We start from the raw sequence: 18,748 nt of genomic DNA, 5'->3' as shown, positions 1-18,748 counted from the left end.
CAAGGAACCTTGTCTGCCTATGTCCTTAGACCAACACGGCTACAACCCAAACCCCTGCAGTCTTCTGAGATACACTTTAAACATTAAAAAACCCCCAGCTCTTTGAGGAAGGCCTTAATCTAACTGATTTCATAGAGAAACAATCCAAAGTATTTTAACATCCCTAAAAATGTTGGTAAAACAAGGCAAATGCCTGTTATTATTCACATAGCTATCTCTTCAAGTAAGGGTTGAAAAACCTCCTACTAAGATTATTTGGTGTTAAATAGACCTCCCAGGAAAACAAATTATAAGATCAAACATATACAATGAATATAACACAGGGGTTACAAATTAGATGTTGAACATTTTTGGGTAGCATCCTTAACCACTTCTGGTTCCATTAATTTTTCTGATGATATGATATATTGTGGGGAACAGTTAGTATATAAAACACCCACTACCACCTGAGTGTTCTGTAATATCTTTTATAAAATGATAATTACCATAATATTTGTGAGGTAAGAGACAAATGAGTTAGACTAAGAAAAAAATCAGGTCAGGAGACAAACTAAAATGAACCCTTTCCTCTCTCTCTCTCTCTCTCTCTCTGAATTCCTATCTTAAGTTATATTTCTGCTTCTGCTACTCAAAATGAATGAACCAGAAAAACCACAAGATGGAAGCAAAGCATAATGAAAAACAAACCTATTCAGAATTTCAGGATTCATTTAAATGAACAAAAAAGTTCAATCATTCTAACCTGAGAGTACAAGAGATGAACAGTCCACCCCAACACTTCTTGAGTGCCCTGGAAGTGAGAATTTAAAGGAGGGGAGAGGGAATTTTTGAAAATAAAAAACATTGTAGAGTACTATAAACATTTATATAGAAAACCGAGACATCTTGAGAGAATAACTTCCTCAATTTCCTGTATTTTTGCATCTTTTTCTCCACTTCCAGGTACATAGCTAAAAAACGATCCCTTTATAGTACAGACGGTGCTTCAAACAATACATTACAAATGGTACACGGGCTAGAGCCCTGTCTGAAGCCGGAAAGGAGTCTAGACTTTAGAGCTATGGCCTTTCATTCCTGTACGCCAGTATCTCATAAGACGGCCTTGAGAGCACTAGCAATAAATAATTAAAAGGAATCAAAAAAAAAAAAATATAATGCCTGCGAGGCTACTCTCGGGATTCAGTTTCGAGGCATTCTCTAGCAGATCGGTTGCCGGCAGCCCTGTTTGCAAGATGGCGGAGAAGACGGCGAGGAAAGGGGCGGGCGATATGGGAGAAAAGAGAGGAGAGGGAAGAGGAGGGATGTGTCTGTGAAGCCGGTTGGCCAGATATTGCTGCAGTTTCTTATTTGAAACAGAACAGGGTGTCCCCGTCCCGTCCCCCGCGCCGAAAACTCAGGGCGGTGTCTGCCACAAGTGGGATCACAACGATGTGAAAGGAAAACACGAGCATGACACGCGCACACTGCACGCGAAAAAGCTCCTGTCCTAAGGGGCATCTTGGGGAGAGGTGCACCCTGCCGGGAAAAGAGCAGCGGCACTGAGTGCGGTGCTGGCGCTGGCTAGCGGGTCTAAAACTCTCCAAAAGCGGAGATCAGTTCTTCCGACAGCGGCTGCGGCTGGGAGAAGGGATGATGACCCCCCCCCAGCAAACCGCGGCGCTGCTGCGCCTGAGCCGCCTCAGGCTCACAGTGCAAGAAGGCAAGCGAGTGTGGGGGAGGGGAGAAGCGCCAGACTCGCGCCTTTTTTTCTTTCTTCAGTTCTCAATCAGGTCGGACTCCAGGCAATATATAACGCGCTCTTCGCCAAGCTCTCTACACACAGGCAGTAGCAAACAGTTTGTAACAATGTCAGGTCGCGGCAAAGGCGGCAAGGGACTGGGGAAAGGCGGTGCCAAACGCCACAGGAAGGTGCTGCGAGACAACATCCAGGGCATCACCAAGCCGGCCATCCGCCGCCTAGCTCGGCGTGGCGGCGTGAAGCGCATCTCCGGCCTCATCTACGAGGAGACTCGCGGGGTTCTCAAGGTCTTCTTGGAGAACGTGATCCGCGACGCCGTCACCTACACGGAGCACGCCAAGCGCAAGACTGTCACCGCCATGGATGTAGTCTACGCGCTCAAGCGCCAGGGTCGCACCCTCTACGGCTTCGGCGGCTAAACGGAGACGAAAAAACCCGTCTAGCAGCTACTTTAGACACAAAGGCTCTTTTCAGAGCCACCCACATTTTCACAAAAAGTGCTGTTAATCCGAGTTTTGCTTTAATAGTGCAGTTCTTACATCGAACGGAATATATTTAATTTCGATGCATGTTTTTAACGTGTTAAGTGAGAACAAAGAATGAGTCCTATGTACGCTTACGGGGGAGCGAAAGGAACCGCTCGTTTTTCCAGTTAAGTGCAGGGAGTGGGGGCTCGAAATACAGCACAGCACACCCACTGTTTCCAATAACCAGGGCTTTTACAATATGAACTTGTTCTACTGGTAGAATCTTTAGTTAAGCTCTCTGCCCCAGGGTGCTACATTGCGGGGAGGTGCTGGGGAGCCCGTCTCTAAGGACTGCTCAGCTCTGTCGCAGGGTGCGCTGTGGTCTCCAGCCGTTTTCAAGCCCAGCGCACCTGATTGCAAGCAGTTTTAAGCTGTTCAGTGAGGTATAAGGAGCCTACATAGTTAGGTGCTAAATTCGCAGAGACCAAAGACCCAAATAGAAAGTTATAAGGTGACTTAAACAAGGATATGGAAAGGGGAGGGAAAGGAGGCACCGTTGAGCCAGGCGGAAAAAAAGCACTGGCTCAGTCCGGAAAGGAAATCAAAGGATTTCGTTTTTTGTTTTTTTTTAAATGAAGCGTCTGTTGTCCAATCAGACGGGCGCGATCTCGGCAGCCAATCAGGAAGCAGATCTTAGCTATATATTATCGTTCCTGAGCAGAGGTTCGTAGTAGTCTGTCCAATCTTGTCTCTGGACTGGTTGCTGAGAATGGCCCGTACGAAGCAGACTGCGCGCAAGTCGACCGGTGGCAAAGCGCCCCGCAAGCAGCTGGCCACCAAGGCGGCCCGCAAGAGCGCGCCCGCCACGGGCGGCGTGAAGAAGCCGCACCGCTACCGGCCCGGCACCGTGGCGCTGCGCGAGATCCGGCGCTACCAGAAGTCGACGGAGCTGTTGATCCGCAAGCTGCCCTTCCAGCGCCTGGTGCGCGAGATCGCGCAGGACTTCAAGACGGACTTGCGCTTCCAGAGCTCGGCCGTCATGGCGCTGCAGGAGGCCAGCGAGGCCTACCTGGTGGGGCTCTTCGAGGATACCAACCTGTGCGCCATCCACGCCAAGCGCGTCACCATCATGCCCAAGGACATCCAGCTGGCCCGCCGCATCCGCGGCGAGAGGGCCTAGAGACCCTGGGAAGGCTGCATTCATTCCACGTAACTGCCGAAAACCTAAAGGCTCTTTTAAGAGCCACCACAGTCTCGATAAAATGAGCTGTTGTTTGCTCGACTGCCTTAATGCGTTTAAAATTTAATGTGGGCTTTTGTATTTCCCTGCTTGCGCTTACCCGTGGCGGGGAGGAGGGATTCTCTAATACCCGGGTCAGTAAGTTCAGTGTGTACTATCGCACCGCCGCCAGCCCCACTCACACAGCGAACTAACCTATATAAATGCAAAAAAAAAAGGAAAAATAATAAATTCAAGAAAAAAAGGGGGAGAGGGGAGAAAATAAATAGAAGTGCCCAAACGATGCCCAAGAGCATTTTTAAGATACGATGACAGCACAAGTGATATTAGCAACTCTTTCTGCGAAAATGTGGGTGGCTCTGAAAAGAGCCTTTGTGTTCAAAGTAGCTGGTTAGATGGGTTTTTTCGTCTCCGTTTAGCCGCCGAAGCCGTAGAGGGTGCGGCCCTGGCGCTTGAGCGCGTAGACTACATCCATGGCGGTGACAGTCTTGCGCTTGGCGTGCTCCGTGTAGGTGACGGCGTCGCGGATCACGTTCTCCAAGAAGACCTTGAGAACCCCGCGAGTCTCCTCGTAGATGAGGCCGGAGATGCGCTTCACGCCGCCACGCCGAGCTAGGCGGCGGATGGCCGGCTTGGTGATGCCCTGGATGTTGTCTCGCAGCACCTTCCTGTGGCGTTTGGCACCGCCTTTCCCCAGTCCCTTGCCGCCTTTGCCGCGACCTGACATTGTTACAAACTGTTTGCTACTGCCTGTGTGTAGAGAGCCTGGCGAAGAGCGCGTTATATATTGCCTGGAGTCCGACCTGATTGAGAACTGAAGAAAGAAAAAAAGGCGCGAGTCTGGCGCTTCTCCCCTCCCCCACACTCGCTTGCCTTCTTGCACTGTGAGCCTGAGGCGGCTCAGGCGCAGCAGCGCCGCGGTTTGCTGGGGGGGGGTCATCATCCCTTCTCCCAGCCGCAGCCGCTGTCGGAAGAACTGATCTCCGCTTTTGGAGAGTTTTAGACCCGCTAGCCAGCGCCAGCACCGCACTCAGTGCCGCTGCTCTTTTCCCGGCAGGGTGCACCTCTCCCCAAGATGCCCCTTAGGACAGGAGCTTTTTCGCGTGCAGTGTGCGCGTGTCATGCTCGTGTTTTCCTTTCACATCGTTGTGATCCCACTTGTGGCAGACACCGCCCTGAGTTTTCGGCGCGGGGGACGGGACGGGGACACCCTGTTCTGTTTCAAATAAGAAACTGCAGCAATATCTGGCCAACCGGCTTCACAGACACATCCCTCCTCTTCCCTCTCCTCTCTCTTTTCTCCCATATCGCCCGCCCCTTTCCTCGCCGTCTTCTCCGCCATCTTGCAAACCTTAAACAAAGGAGGGCTGCCGGCAATCGGTATTTCATCTGGAATTTGTAGTCCTTTGCTGTTCAAGGACGGGTGTCGGGCGGGGGTGACCTGTAAAGATCCACATAAAGAAGGGTATTCATTATAAAAGAGCAATTTTTATTATTACTTGCCTCAAAGTGGTGAAAAATAAGATACAGAATTCCTCCCCCCCCTACCCTCCCCCTTCAAATCTTTCCTCTGAATACTTTTTGCTTTCTGGTTGATATAGAAGTATAGATGACTATTTGTTGTCGCTGATTGTGTGATCTTTTATTATTTTATCACCGGACATCCTTGCAGATATTGCTTAGCCATTCATACTTGTCCAGATCAAACATTAAGGCCAGTTTAGTTGTATGCTTGTATACAAAGGTCAGGCATGTATTCTGTGTTTGGATTCATCTTGTATTTTCCAAAAAGTGATGCCATATGTTGTTATACATTTGATTTCATCAAGATGATCTTTTCATTTTTAACCAGTGCCCTACCTTGATTTCACAGCCCTTTCCCCCATACCTTATCTTCACCCCTTTTAAAAAAAACTTGTTACCTGTCTGTTGCAGATCTCATGTCTGTTTCATCCACCCTTTTAATGCCAAATTTATTTAATGTATTGCATAAAGTCATTTCTGTAACAGTCAATGGGGAAAAAAAAGAAGTCAGTTCAAAGAAGTTGAACTGTCAGAACTTTTTTTTTTTTTTTTTGCTGAGAGTTTACTTGAGACAGTTTATTTTCTGCTGTAGATTCAAACTCCACTCCCAGACCTCACAACAAGATATTCAAGGAACTCTTTAAAATCATTGTTCAAATTGGAATTAGTGCAAAGTTAAGGGTGAGTGGCAGTATTTTGCTCCCTTCCAGGAATACATATGCTCCTTCAGTTATGCAATTGAAAACCAAGCAATTTAGTGATACAATCTCCCTCAGTAAGAAATAATTGTACAGTTACCCCTTTTTGCCCCAAGTGATTAGCTTTTATTAAAAAAACCACAAACAAAACTGTTTGGTAAGTTGCTTCTCGAAGGGGGAGGGATTCATAAAGGAGTCAGTTTTTCTTTTTTGCTGCAGCTCTGTTTATTTACCCTGGTGTTTCCAGTCCCATCTTGTAGAATACAGGATTGATCCTTAATCCCACTCTGTAGGCTTCTTCCCTCCCTCTTTGTCCCCTAGAGCCACACACCATTACAGATGGAGTTTGTATGAGGCTTTCTTCTAGAGTTGTTCCTGATGCTATTGTTTAGGCCTAGCATTTAGGGAAAGGGAGCACAAGTTGCTTGTAGATATGGTAAATGGTCAATTCATCTCAATTGGATTTTTTTCACATGAATAAGAAAAGTCTCTGCTGATGAATGAAGTCTGAGAAAATAATTTTAAGATACATATGTGACCTGGCTTATATATCCCAATAGATGTTCACCATGTCCCCTCTACCTCCTCCCAACTCTGGCAGGTATTCCAGAAGAAATAATTGCTTGCACAAATGTGAACTCTTTGCAAGCAGAGGTGCTAAACAATTTATAGTATGACATATTTCTAAAGTGATCGTTGGTACCAGTCAAAAGCTGAGCTCAGTATTACTCAGATCATATACATTTTATGAAGGTTGGAGCTTCATTTTTCCCATTAGCTTTGCACAACATGTTAATACATTCTGAACATTATAAACTATTTTTGAGTCTTAAGAGGAAAGTCCTGGATTCCAAACTTGTACCTCTCCCCCTCATGAATTTCAAAGTTTCTTGAAAAGTAGCAGATTGATTTTAAAAGCACTTTAAGATTTTGAGTGCTACACATAGAGAACTCCTGAATGCATTTCTCCTGCCTTTGGGGAGAGCTTGTCTTCACTACAACTTTGGACCATCAAAATGGAAATTCTGCTCATTATAGAGCTTTGTAAAGCTCTATAAAGTTGCATACTCTGGAGAATTATCAGTCAGGTCCCAATTTGAGTTCGGTTTGTCCAAACAGAATGCTATTACATTACTTTATAATATACCAGGTTTTGCAGGGGGATCTAGTTAAGAAGTGAATGTCCTGCAGATGTCTGGGGCATTTGTGTAACTGGGCTTTTTGAATTCTGCAAGAGCTATTGATTGAATAGGTATGGCCAATCTATATCCTCCCACTCACTGAGTTCATTAGAAGAAAGTGAGACCACTGAATAACGAAGCAAGCCTGTGTAAATAATCATGACTCTTTCCTGGTGGTTACTTAGGGGGGCAACCTAACTCCAAAATGTCCATGCCAGGAATCAAATTAACACCCCTTTAAAGATAACTGCATGATTATTAGGTATCTTTTATTACTGTGATTTTGAGAGACCCTTCATACCCTTTTCTTTTGGGGGGCATGACATCATATCCTAACTACACAAACTCTGGCAAGTAGCTGTTCAATATGATACTTAGCAGGTTCAGGATTGTGAAATTTAAATAATTTGTAGTTTAATGTGGAATTTCTGCCAGCACATACTAATGGGGACTCAGAAATGAGGGCATCAGAAGTTTGTCATTTATACTCCACATAACATTTGTAAAACCGAAGGCGAGGCATTTAATAGATTATGGATTGAAGTGTTGTTTTGTCTAGACAGAAGTATGTCAGCACTGGACATGCAAACCTAATTAGAGATAAGTCTGCATGCCATAAGTCTGGATAGTTTAAGAACTGAAAGAAGAGGAGACCTGAAGAGATGTTTCTGGTGTTGATTTAACCTCATGCAATAAGCAGGATCCCCTTCTACCTCCTCTCCCAAAACAAAAAAGTGTTATGTTGAATTAACATAATTGTGTGAGGGAAATAATGGAATAATGAAGTAAGGTTTCTTTAAAGTGTTAATACTTACTGAACTCTTTAAAGAGAGAAAAATGATGGGGAAATGGGAAAGGGGGAGGTGGGGGGACTTGAAAATAGTGCAGTTCAACTCAATAAGTTTCAGTATTACTAGTAGTAACAGCAGTAGTAATAAACAGTGGAGACCAAAAAACAAGACTTGGTACAGGAAAATGCTTCTCCTGTACTTTCCAGTTGTTTCTCTTTTGACCTGTACTTTCCAGTTGTTTCTCTTTTGAATACTGGCAGAGGTGAACTAAAACAAGACCGAGGTAAACAGAACCACTCATCTGCCCACTGAAACATAGGAAACATGAATTGGCCTTGAACAAAATTAATTTTTTTCTGGAGTGATTGTTTTGTGTTGGATTGTTCTGTATTTTAGTATATGTAATATAGCAATATAGTATATTTAAATAAATGCCATTTCACCCCTTCCAACGGTAAGGAAATGTTCTCACTTTCTAATGGAGAAATGGAGAGGGTTTTTAGTGGGGGTTTTTTAAGCAGTCCAAACTGCCATTTAAATAAATCATCAACTACAATATATTATGTCATTAGAGAACCATTCCAGGCATCCAAAATATAAACACGAAAGAAAAACCACCTATTCTGCTGAAATACGTGGGTGCTGCTGATTTCTGATGAAACCGAGACATAGCAGCTTCATCCTCCCCACCGAGACTTTAGGGCACGAAGCTGATGCTAGGGGAAATCATGGAGGATACAAATTGTGTGTCAGGGAAGCTGATTGGTTAGAATTTGCTGCAGACAACAAGCTGCGGAATCAAGCTGCTGCAGTAATGTCAGCCAAGCTTCACTTTAGGACTAAGAGTAACCCTAAGGGGAACTTGCTTCTCGACCTTGGATTGGTCGGTTTAAATATAACCCCAATGTTAGAAAAATACAGTTTTCAAAAAAAGGGCGCGAAAATGGGTACTTGCCCGGCCTGATGAGCTTGTGAAAAGGTCCTGTCTGGGGAAAGCCGGGCAGGAGCATTGATAGCAGCTCTTCATAGGAACGGTCTGCAAGCTTCATCGCTTCTTGGCCTCTTGGAGGTTCAGATAAAGTATAATGTGTTTTCCTAGACAAATAGGGACCAATCTAATATTGCCAGTCAAAGTGGGTTTCTACTGGAGTTACAATAGCATTCGATCTTAGTATCCTCAGCTGAGCTTTATTTGATCTTTTATTAAGAAAAATGTGACACAAAAATAGGAAGAAACTTATTCCAACAACCTGCCTTGTCTGTGTTTTCAGTTGGAGAGGTTCAGTACAGATATGCAGGCAAATAGAAGTTTCCTGCTTGTAAACTAAACTTGTAGCTGCTACTAATAGCAATGTTGTAAGGTTTTTTTCTCTCTCCTAGGAAACTGTATTTTAGTTAAAAATGTCAAGCAAAGGAAAGCTAGTAAAGGGACAGGAAAAGGTAGTTCTAAGTGCCCCAAAAATTGCTGAACCAGATAGTCCTGCACTGGCTAGACACACCGGGACCAAGCATGTGTGTGGAGAGACTCATGGAGGGGACTTCCGGGCAGTGGCAATCTGTGAGACTGTTACCTACACTGGAAGTGCCAAAAGAAAGTTTGTTGTTGCTAGAGATGTGGCCTGTGGTTTTAAAACCTGAGGCACATTCTTTCGAGGTCTTCACATAAGTGCAGGCTATCTGGAACACCAGGCTGCAAGCACTTAGGCATTCATCACAGGTGCTATATTGTTCCCTTTATCTAAAATCTCTCTCTCTCACACACACTTTAAATCAAGTTGATACAGAAACTGGGTCGGGGTCTGCTGTGTCTTACATTTATTTCATGGATTGGAAATTGGAATTTAAATAATCTGGTTTAATCCAACCAGAAATAGTGAGTGGGAGAAATAATTCATGTCTTTGGAGGAAAGAAACATATCCAATACCAAAACAAAGGTGTTTTCTTGCACTTATACAGGATCTCAGTTAAACAAAAAAATCCTGAATTATGTAATATGACTGTTATAATGTAAATTGTGATGTAAAATGGAACAGCTTTTCCTCCAGCAGTGAGACCTTTCTTATTTTAAATAAAGATAGAAACAAATATCTGATTTGAAAGGATGAATGATTTAGAAGATATGAAGTACAAACAATCCTTCACTTACAGAAGACATATTGGTAAATGGTGCTCCAAGTCTGCATTCACATTCAGTTGTTAAGAGTGATAGGGAGAAAAAGAGCTCTGGGTATTTTTAAATAAGAAATCTACGGAGTATTTCAGTCTCTCCTTTTTTTGAGAATATATTTACACACACACACACACCTCTCCAAATCTGTGTTGTGACTAATATGGTTCACTTGACAATCCAAAACACACCTTTACAGTTGCACCATTTCTCATTCCTGTCATCATAACCTTGCTGCGTGCCTGTCACCAACATCTTTACCTGTCACAATCACATTTCCTCCCCCCACCCCCTCCCAATTCCCTGCCTGTTTCCCCAGTCCTTTCATTTGATGTCATAACCGTCATCATCATTGTCAGCGTCTCCATCTTTGACATTGTCACTCTTGGTCCTGCCACTGAACAATCTGTGTCAGTCCCTTCTCTTCCGTATGTTCCCTGCCATTTCCTCCCCTGTGTCTTCAACCACTTTTCTGTAGTGTCCCTGCCTCTCACTCAGACCCATTTTGATACAGTCCTCAACTGAAGGGTTCCTTTGTCTGCTTATTAGCAGGTTCCTGGTTTTCAGTAGAGCATTCCTGAAGCAGGAGATGTAGTGGGTGAAACCTGTCTGACCTAAGAACTAAAAGCAGGGGAACCCATAGTCCTGGTTGATTAAAAGTGGGAGTGTTTCAAACCCACCAGAGATACTCTCTGATATCATCTGGGTCAGATCCACCCATTGCTTTTGAAATTACTAAAGACTCTTATAATGTCCGTGAATGCAAGCAAAAGGCCATTGTTCCTTATAAAAGTTCAAAAACCAAGTTAATATTTTGAATACAATTAATATAAGAGCAATTTGCTTCTCTTAGTCCTACATAAAACCACAGCTGATTGCAATAAGTAGTATCTGCAATGGAGTTTTTTACCACCTTGGGACAATACCCCAGTGCTATTTAAATGAAAGCCCTGGTGTAGTCCTCGAATAATATGCCTGAAAGAAAAAGAAGGAAATATTTAAATGACTAATTTTGCTTTAGATCTCTTGTTTTCCAGATTTCAAGTCCAGTTTCTGAGGTCTGGTGCTACTTCTGTCTTCCTGAGGTGGATTTTTAATGAACACAGATGAAAATTACTAGTGTCCTTCTCTAGTCAGGAGAATACATTGCCAAGACTAGCGAGGCACTATTTCTCTGATGGTATTTACTAAGGTGCCTTTGTAATTTGAAAGCAATGCAAAACTTTGGTTCTGAGGTGTCTATCCACCATAAGGAAAAGGCACTTGTTTGTTCTTTCTTAACATAAAAGTTTCCTTTTTTTTTTTTTTAAGTAGGGAAGTTTAGTGTGAAAACAATCTCCTTGCACCTTCATCTGGATGAGAAAAAGAGCAGTTTGGTTACAGCTATTGTACATAAATAACACTTTGTTTTCCCAAAAGAAACACAAATGAAGCAGGAAGACGAGTCCTTTCTGCCTGGCAGCTGGGAGGGCTCTTCAACATACCAATCACAGTTTCTCCTACCTATAAATGGCAGGGATCTGACTTGCTTCCCCCCCCCCATTTTTTTGTTTTTTGTTTTATTGGTTTGAAAACCTTTCTAATCATATCTGAAGTAACACCTGCTGCCCCTGCAGCTTCCACCACTGCTGTCCCTGCCCCAGCTTCTAAGGCTCTAGCTAAGAAAGGGAAGAAGGCAGCTGCAGGGGGCTCGAAAGCCTGCGAGCCCTCATGCCCCAGCATCACCAAGCTAATCATCACCCAGGCCAAGCCCGCCTCCAAAGAGCACAAAGGGCTCTTGCTGGCCTCCCTAAAGGTGCTGGCAGCTGAGGGCTATGATGTGGAGAAGAACAACTACTGCATTAAGCTGGGGCTCAAGAGCCTGGTGAGCAAGGGTGCCTTGGTGCAAGGGTACTGGTGCCTCTGGCTTCTTTCAAGCTGGGCAAGAAGCCAGGCGAGGCCAAGGAGAAGGCACCCAAGAAGCAGCCATGAAGCCTGCCAGTGAGGCCAAGAAGCCTAAGGCGGCAGTGGCTATGAAGAAGATCCCCAAGAAAGCCAAGAAGCTGGCAGCTGCCATGGCTGGCCACCGCAGCCAAGACCATGGTCAAAAGCCCCAAGAAGGCCAAGGCTGCTAAGCTCAAGAAGACAGGCAAGAGCCCAGCCAAATTCAAGGCAGGGAAGCCGAAGGCTGGCAAGCCCAAGCCAGCAAAGGGGAAGGCAAAGAGGGCTACGCCCAAGACGCAAATTCATTGGAGGAAGAAAAGTCAAGGTTCTTCTGCGAAGAAACCCAAGGGCTCTTTTAAGAGCCACCCACCTCATCTGGAAAAGAGCTGAAACACCGCGCTCACACCATTGCTGAGCTATAGTTGCAGCAGCACTATAATTCCAAACTGAGCTCACCCTGAAATAAATCTGTTGCCACTTCCAAAAAACTCCCATCTGTAGCTCCTTGCCTTGCACATTAGGGACACACACCACTCTGCTTTATCACATTCCACACGTACCTATCATTTCACCAGGCAGCTAAAAATACCTATATGAATGATCTAAAGGAGTGGAAATCCTCTGTAACAAAGCTCACTCGCCCACCCACCAAGTCATAGCATTTTATATCTCTCGCGTTTGTTTTTTTTGACCGCTAATCTTCCTATCGCCCCCTCCCCCCGCCAGTTTGAAGGCGAAAGAAACGCTTGTCGATATATTTAGAACAGTATCCGGCTTTCTATTCGGTTTTGCTCTGAGGTGGGGCTTTACCGGACGAAGAGTTTGAAAAGACCGCGCTTTGTAGGGATTGGTCAGAAACCTTCCCATCTCCTCCCCTCCCCCACTTGGGACTTATTCCCGGTCTCTGCCAAGAAGGCGTCCCGCCATCAGTCTGCAGTTTTACGATTGTTCAGGACCCACTTACTAAAGCCAAACTAACCCCACTCTGTAGTCCGTGCTAGTCTGTTCCTTGCCACTGATCCCTTTCTGCTCTTTTCCCTGCCCCCTTCCACCCATTTGTGAGCTTAACAGGATTTGCCCAGTGACCTTCAATTAAGTTGTGAAACTTGTTGCCTCTCCCCCCGCCTTTAAACTAAATTTAGAAAAACGGATGCAGTAGATTTAAGAATAGGAAATTCAAGAGACTAGTAACTAAGGTTGTGTTTTAAAAAAAAGACAGTACTAGGTTAATACTTATGTTGTGTAAATTAAATGGTTATCGCTCAGGACCCCCCACCCTGATAATACACATCCGAATCTAGTTTTTGTTCTATAGGCAGGGCTGTGAGAGAACTAGTTATCCAACTCTTTTCGGACACTGTGGGCGGCTCTGAAAAGAGCCTTTGGGGTGTATTGTTATCAAGATTTACTTAGCCTTAGCCTTGTGGCTCTCGGTTTTCTTGGGCAGCAGCACGGCCTGGATGTTGGGCAGGACGCCGCCCTGCGCGATCGTCACTTTGCCCAGCAGCTTGTTGAGCTCCTCGTCGTTGCGGATGGCCAGCTGCAGGTGGCGGGGGATGATGCGCGTCTTCTTGTTGTCCCGCGCCGCGTTGCCCGCCAGCTCCAGGATCTCGGCCGTCAGGTACTCCAGCACGGCCGCCAGGTAGACCGGGGCTCCAGCCCCTACCCGCTCGGCATAATTACCCTTCCGGAGCAAACGATGCACGCGGCCCACCGGGAACTGCAGCCCGGCCCGCGAGGAGCGAGACTTGGCCTTGGCCCGCGCCTTCCCGCCCTGCTTACCACGACCTGACATTTTCTGTATACAGCACCACGAGTAGAAAACGTGGAAAAAAAAAAAAGAAAAAACTACATAGCAGTAAGCTTGAATCCGCCTTTTTATCTTCTGGGTTGGGTTGAAAAGTCTCTTGTGATTGGCCAAAAGCCGTGGGTGCACAGGCAGCCAATGAGGATAACGATTTTTTTGTCCAATGGAAGCATATAGAGAATGACGTCATGGCAGCGAAAGTCCAATAGCAAGTTAAAGCTAGACTCCCTTTATTTGCATGATGCCCCTATAAATACAGGCAGCTCTAATTTGGTTCAGGTTGTTGTTGATCTCAACGGGAACCAGTTAGTCGTCAAGATGCCGGAACCTGCCAAGTCCGCTCCAGCTGCGAAGAAAGGCTCCAAGAAAGCTGTCACTAAGACCCAGAAGAAAGGGGATAAGAAACGGAAGAGAGCCAGGAAGGAGAGCTACTCCATCTACGTGTACAAGGTGCTGAAGCAGGTGCACCCAGACACCGGCATCTCGTCCAAGGCCATGGGCATCATGAACTCCTTCGTCAACGACATCTTCGAGCGCATCGCCGGGGAGGCGTCCCGCCTGGCGCACTACAACAAGCGCTCGACCATCACGTCCCGGGAGATCCAGACCGCCGTGCGCCTGCTGCTGCCCGGGGAGCTGGCCAAGCACGCCGTGTCCGAGGGCACCAAGGCTGTCACCAAGTACACCAGCTCCAAGTAAATATGATCACCAAACACATTCGAAATGGCTCTTTTAAGAGCCGCCCATCTTTTCAATTAAAGAGCTATCATTATTATATCCCTTCCCCCTTTCCCCCCCCTGACAGGGTAAGTAGAAATTTTGTTTCGGATTTAAGAGCTACATTTTAATTTATATCAAGTGAAATAGCTGAAGCTGCATAATCTATAGGTTGCATCGTGGCGAAGTTAGGCACCTGAATAAGGGAATAAGTCATAAAGAGCAAAATCGATGACTTATTATTGCTATCTTCCAGGGTTTCATCCCGCGGGTACAATGGTAAACAGACGAAGTCTGAATCACTGTACAACCTTTCTATACGTTTTCTGTGTTATGGCCCAATCATTACACTGGTCCAGCAGGGAGGAGTACTAACTACTATCACCTACTGTACATGTGTAGATGCGTAAACAGTACGTACATGCACATATACGTGAACATACATGTGTATTTCCACCCCCATTCCTCCTGTTTAAAATGGAGGGATGCAGGCAGCATAAGGTGTATGCCTCTTATTTTGCGAGATCAGCGGAGAGAAAGCACTTGTTACCTCAAGCACCCCACATTTTTTAAAACCTGGAAAGAAGACCGCTTCCTTCTCGTACCGCATCTCGCCTATGTGCTATGAATTCCTGTGGCGGGAGTCTCGGCTGGGTTTTGCTGCAGTGAGAGTTCATAATTTGGGTTGGGGATATTCAGAAGCTCATGGAAGGATTTAAAGCAAAAATCAGGGGGAAAGAAAAATAGAGAGAGCGGGGGAGGGGAGATGGGGGAGGGGGAAGCGTTTCTGGGGAGCCTCGGGAGGAGGTGTTGCTGGGCGCGCATGCGTACTGCGAAACGCGCGCCTTGAGGGAAGGCGCGAAGAGCCGTTTTCCTGCTCAGCCCCAACGGCCGAGCGCGGGCTTTTTAAATATTTAAGATTGACCAATGGAGTTTGTGTTTTCCCGTCAGCCAATCAGGGAAGGGAGTTCGGCTATAAATACCGGCTCCTGGGAGCTTCTAGTTTCATTCTTGTCTTTTGTTTCGCCGTAGTGATTGTTAGCGTCTGCTATGGCCCGTACGAAGCAGACTGCGCGCAAGTCGACCGGTGGCAAAGCGCCCCGCAAGCAGCTGGCCACCAAGGCGGCCCGCAAGAGCGCGCCCGCCACGGGCGGCGTGAAGAAGCCGCACCGCTACCGGCCCGGCACCGTGGCGCTGCGCGAGATCCGGCGCTACCAGAAGTCGACGGAGCTGCTGATCCGCAAGCTGCCTTTCCAGCGCCTGGTGCGCGAGATCGCGCAGGACTTCAAGACGGACCTGCGCTTCCAGAGCTCGGCCGTCATGGCGCTGCAGGAGGCCAGCGAGGCCTACCTGGTGGGGCTCTTCGAGGACACCAACCTGTGCGCCATCCACGCCAAGCGCGTCACCATCATGCCCAAGGACATCCAGCTGGCCCGCCGCATCCGCGGCGAGAGGGCGTAAAGACGAAAGTCCTCCCCCGTCTGACATTCTGAAACCCAAAGGCTCTTTTAAGAGCCACCACAGCCGCACTGAAGAGAGCTGTATCGAGCTTTTGTATGGTCTGTGTGCGTGTGCATGTATGTGTTGTGTGTTTGTGTGCGCCCGCGCACATCCTTAGTCGGTTTAATTCATGTTTTTTCTGCGTTTAGTAGAGAATAGTCTTAAGAAGACCCCGTAAACCATAATGGTGTCTGTAGCGTTCACTGAAACTCACAGTTCATGGATGCTTTCCAGGGGCCGTTCTTGTAATCCCAAGGAGCCTCCGTTTCCTTGTTTCGGCTGCATACAATGCTTGCTATGCAGGTACTGCACTTCTTTCCTCCGCCTCCCTCTCCCCACCCCTGGCAGGTAAGAGGCTGGGGTGCTTCATACTGAAATATCGGTGTCTTAACTATTCCTGTGGTTCAGTACTAGCAGTATGTAGTATATGACCTGCCATGTAAAATATGGGTGATGAGAGGTTTTCCGTTCCTTACAGGTTTATAGGCTAGGAAACATAATGAATGAAACTGCAGGTTTCTAAACTAGATGCATCGTGAGCGTATTGTAACGCCCCGGATAGCTTTGGGAGGGGGGAGGAGGACGTGTGAAAGATTCAGGATATAACCTGCTTGGGAAATGCTGTGCGTTTGATCCCCGAACCTGAAATTTGCGTTTCTGCCTTCTCAGAGCAAGGACCGCAGTGGTGTCCTTGGCTGCTCCTCTTTCGGCAGTGGAGGGAACTTCGCATCCCCTCCCAGATCAGTCCTGGCGTCTGGTACAGGGCGACCAACCCTGTTTTCACTGCTCACTTTTCATCCTTTTCACTGTTTTTTGCCTACAGCCACAACTACCAAGCGTTGGGGGGAGGGTGGCGCTGTGTTCCCCGGAGTCACCTCGGACCAATAATTTAAAAACCAGCTGCAAATTCGAGCACTTTTTCCCCACTCGCATCGGTTTCCCAAGATGAACAATAAAACCGCTCATCCTGATGAGCCTGATGTGTATACCGTGCTTCCCCAAGGAGGAAGACACGTCCTATTTAGAAGCTGACACTGAAGGTAATTTCTTATATTAAAATGGAAATGCAGTTTTTTCCCTAGTCGGGACTGTTTCTAATCGGGATTTTTGTTTGCGTCCTCCGACTCCCGATGCCCTCCAGCACTTGTTGGTTGTGCAAGCCCTTAGGCATGTATGCCAGTGAGCACGCTAAAAGCGTCTTGTGCTGCCTTCTACCATAAAATAGCTCTCTTTTCTGTGAAATTCAGTTTTAAAAGATCAAGTGCTGCCCCAGGTGCTCTTGTCATGTGAGGGACAGGTTCGGCTGTATTGTACATGGTTTAGATTGAAATCTCCCATTAAGAAGCCGTGACACAATACATGTAACTCGGAATCTGGTTCCTCCATGTTGGTGGCTGACGCACGGGCTTAGGGGCTTGTTGCTGCCGTTTCAGTTCTGCTTTCTGTGTTTCAGGTCCCTGCACCAAATTCTGACCAATCAAGTCTCTCGACGCACCATCTTCTTTCTCCATCTTCCGCGTGCAGCCCTCGCCATTTTCTAAAAAGGAGACAGAGTTAATCTGCAGTGTGAGAGTATGTGTGGGCGGAGCGGGAGGGGAGGGGAAGGAGGAGGGAAGTGAACCCTTTTCAAACAGCCCCTTAGTGTGATCTAATTGTTTCCTTCTGATCGCTGCAGCATGTGTCTTGATGGCACAACGTGACTGTAGATATATGGTTGCAGAAAGGCGCATGGACAAAACCAGGTTCGTTACTTGTGTCTGTGAGATCGATCTAATAAAGCATAAATTGATGCTGAAAGGGGAGAGAAGGTATGGCAGTGTTTTGATATCTAATGTACATTTACTAACTAAATAAAGGGTAACCTTTTAGGAGGTGGCTGTATGTGCAGTCTCCAGCATTCAAAAGCAACACAGAAATAATTTTGGAAGATTGTGGATTTTGCTTTGTGTTTACTAACTTATAAGTATATAAATACAGGGTAACATGTAAGAGGTGGTTGTGTGTGCAGGTTCCAGCTTTTTGTATTCAAAAGCAACACACACAATTCTGGAAGATTGTGGATTTTTCTTGGTCTTTGAGCAAGTTCCAGATATAATCCCATAATTATGTATAATAACTAAATTGTTTTGAAAGCCTAAATCACCCCACACTCATGTTCTACAAATATGAAACCCAATTTAAGAGTGAGAGATGCTGAAAATGGAAATGGTGCTGCTTATTGGTGGACGGTGGGGGAACATTTTTTTGAGGCTGGCATGTTTTGCACAAAATCCAAAATGCTGGTACCATAACCAGTTATTCCTGTTGAATTGGCCTGGCTTGATTCAGAATGGCCATATTCCAAAATGTATGAGAAGCAAGGGGTGTTTTTTGTGGTATCTTTTAATAGATTCTCTTGGGGAAGGGGTTTGACAAACTTTTGTGCGCCCATTGCCTTCCATTATGTTAGGAAGAAGGTCAGTGGGTGCCCAAATGCTTGTTAAACTTCCCAACTATTATATAGTTGTCTCAATAAAAAATATCTGAGGAGGAAAAAATAAAAACTTTACTTGTATACTTCCTGGACTATCATGGCTACAGCAATCCAACTCCATGTAATCCAATATAGCATTTTTTTTGTTGCTGTCTCTCCATTGGTACTACACATCTTTGTGGCACTGAGATTCAAAGGCTGGAAGGGGAGGCATTCCTCCCTCTGCACCCCCCCCCCTTTTAAAAAAACTGTACCTTTCAATTCCCCTTTGCAATTATGTTTGAATATTCTATATAGTTCATCATCATCATCATCATCATCATTTAAAATGTGTATGGTTGGCAGGCATGATGGCACTCTTCTTAAGTTTTTACTTATGGCGCTGATCTTCTGGTGCCTGCCAAGTTTTAACAAAAAGGGTAGATTCAGCCAGGCAAAGATTGTATTGATATATAAACAAACCCCAAGGTACTCTATACAAACTAGTTTAACAGAAGTTTAAAACTAAGATTAAGACTTGG

General features: G+C 45.8%; 5 protein-coding genes across 5 annotated transcripts; 3 read left to right on the top strand and 2 right to left on the bottom strand.

The window, feature by feature from the left end:
• The first annotated feature begins 1,294 nt into the window (after nt 1–1,294).
• On the top strand, nt 1,295–2,250 carry LOC132250101 (histone H4-like). The gene has a single exon (XM_059726298.1). It carries the CDS (start codon nt 1,630–1,632, stop codon nt 2,155–2,157), a length of 528 nt encoding a protein of 175 aa, XP_059582281.1. The 5' UTR covers nt 1,295–1,629; the 3' UTR covers nt 2,158–2,250.
• On the top strand, nt 2,247–17,561 carry LOC106740424 (uncharacterized). Its single transcript, XM_059726187.1, has 5 exons — nt 2,247–3,379; nt 11,459–11,671; nt 13,178–13,351; nt 13,817–14,232; nt 15,289–17,561. Exons 1-5 carry the CDS (start codon nt 2,975–2,977, stop codon nt 15,713–15,715), a joined length of 1,635 nt encoding a protein of 544 aa, XP_059582170.1. The 5' UTR covers nt 2,247–2,974; the 3' UTR covers nt 15,716–17,561.
• Nucleotides 3,385–4,876, bottom strand: LOC132250100 (histone H4-like). Its single transcript, XM_059726297.1, has one exon. It carries the CDS (start codon nt 4,386–4,388, stop codon nt 3,861–3,863), a length of 528 nt encoding a protein of 175 aa, XP_059582280.1. The 5' UTR covers nt 4,389–4,876; the 3' UTR covers nt 3,385–3,860.
• LOC102564669 (histone H2A-IV) lies at nt 13,094–13,722 on the bottom strand. Its single transcript, XM_006268047.4, has one exon. It carries the CDS (start codon nt 13,523–13,525, stop codon nt 13,136–13,138), a length of 390 nt encoding a protein of 129 aa, XP_006268109.1. The 5' UTR covers nt 13,526–13,722; the 3' UTR covers nt 13,094–13,135.
• On the top strand, nt 13,813–14,307 carry LOC102564899 (histone H2B 7). Its single transcript, XM_006268048.4, has one exon. The coding sequence runs from the start codon at nt 13,856–13,858 to the stop codon at nt 14,234–14,236; it is 381 nt and encodes a 126-aa protein (XP_006268110.1). The 5' UTR covers nt 13,813–13,855; the 3' UTR covers nt 14,237–14,307.
• Nucleotides 17,562–18,748: the final 1,187 nt, after the last annotated feature.

The sequence above is a fragment of the Alligator mississippiensis genome, chromosome 4, assembly GCF_030867095.1.
Source record: "Alligator mississippiensis isolate rAllMis1 chromosome 4, rAllMis1, whole genome shotgun sequence".
In the NCBI taxonomy this organism is placed as follows: Eukaryota; Metazoa; Chordata; order Crocodylia; family Alligatoridae; genus Alligator; species Alligator mississippiensis.
This window is presented reverse-complemented; position numbering and strand designations above follow the sequence as displayed.

Bases quoted from the DNA above. Each gene is read 5' to 3' on its own strand.
- LOC102564899 (XM_006268048.4), top strand. From the start codon at position 13,856: ATGCCGGAACCTGCCAAGTCCGCTCCAGCTGCGAAGAAAGGCTCCAAG.
- LOC132250100 (XM_059726297.1), bottom strand. From the start codon at position 4,388: ATGATGACCCCCCCCCAGCAAACCGCGGCGCTGCTGCGCCTGAGCCGC.
- LOC102564669 (XM_006268047.4), bottom strand. From the start codon at position 13,525: ATGTCAGGTCGTGGTAAGCAGGGCGGGAAGGCGCGGGCCAAGGCCAAG.
- LOC132250101 (XM_059726298.1), top strand. From the start codon at position 1,630: ATGATGACCCCCCCCCAGCAAACCGCGGCGCTGCTGCGCCTGAGCCGC.
- LOC106740424 (XM_059726187.1), top strand. From the start codon at position 2,975: ATGGCCCGTACGAAGCAGACTGCGCGCAAGTCGACCGGTGGCAAAGCG. The intron at 11,672-13,177 runs GTGAGCAAGGGT...TTTCTTGGGCAG, and splicing joins AGCTGGGGCTCAAGAGCCTG to CAGCACGGCCTGGATGTTGG. The intron at 14,233-15,288 runs GTAAATATGATC...TTCGCCGTAGTG, and splicing joins ACCAAGTACACCAGCTCCAA to ATTGTTAGCGTCTGCTATGG.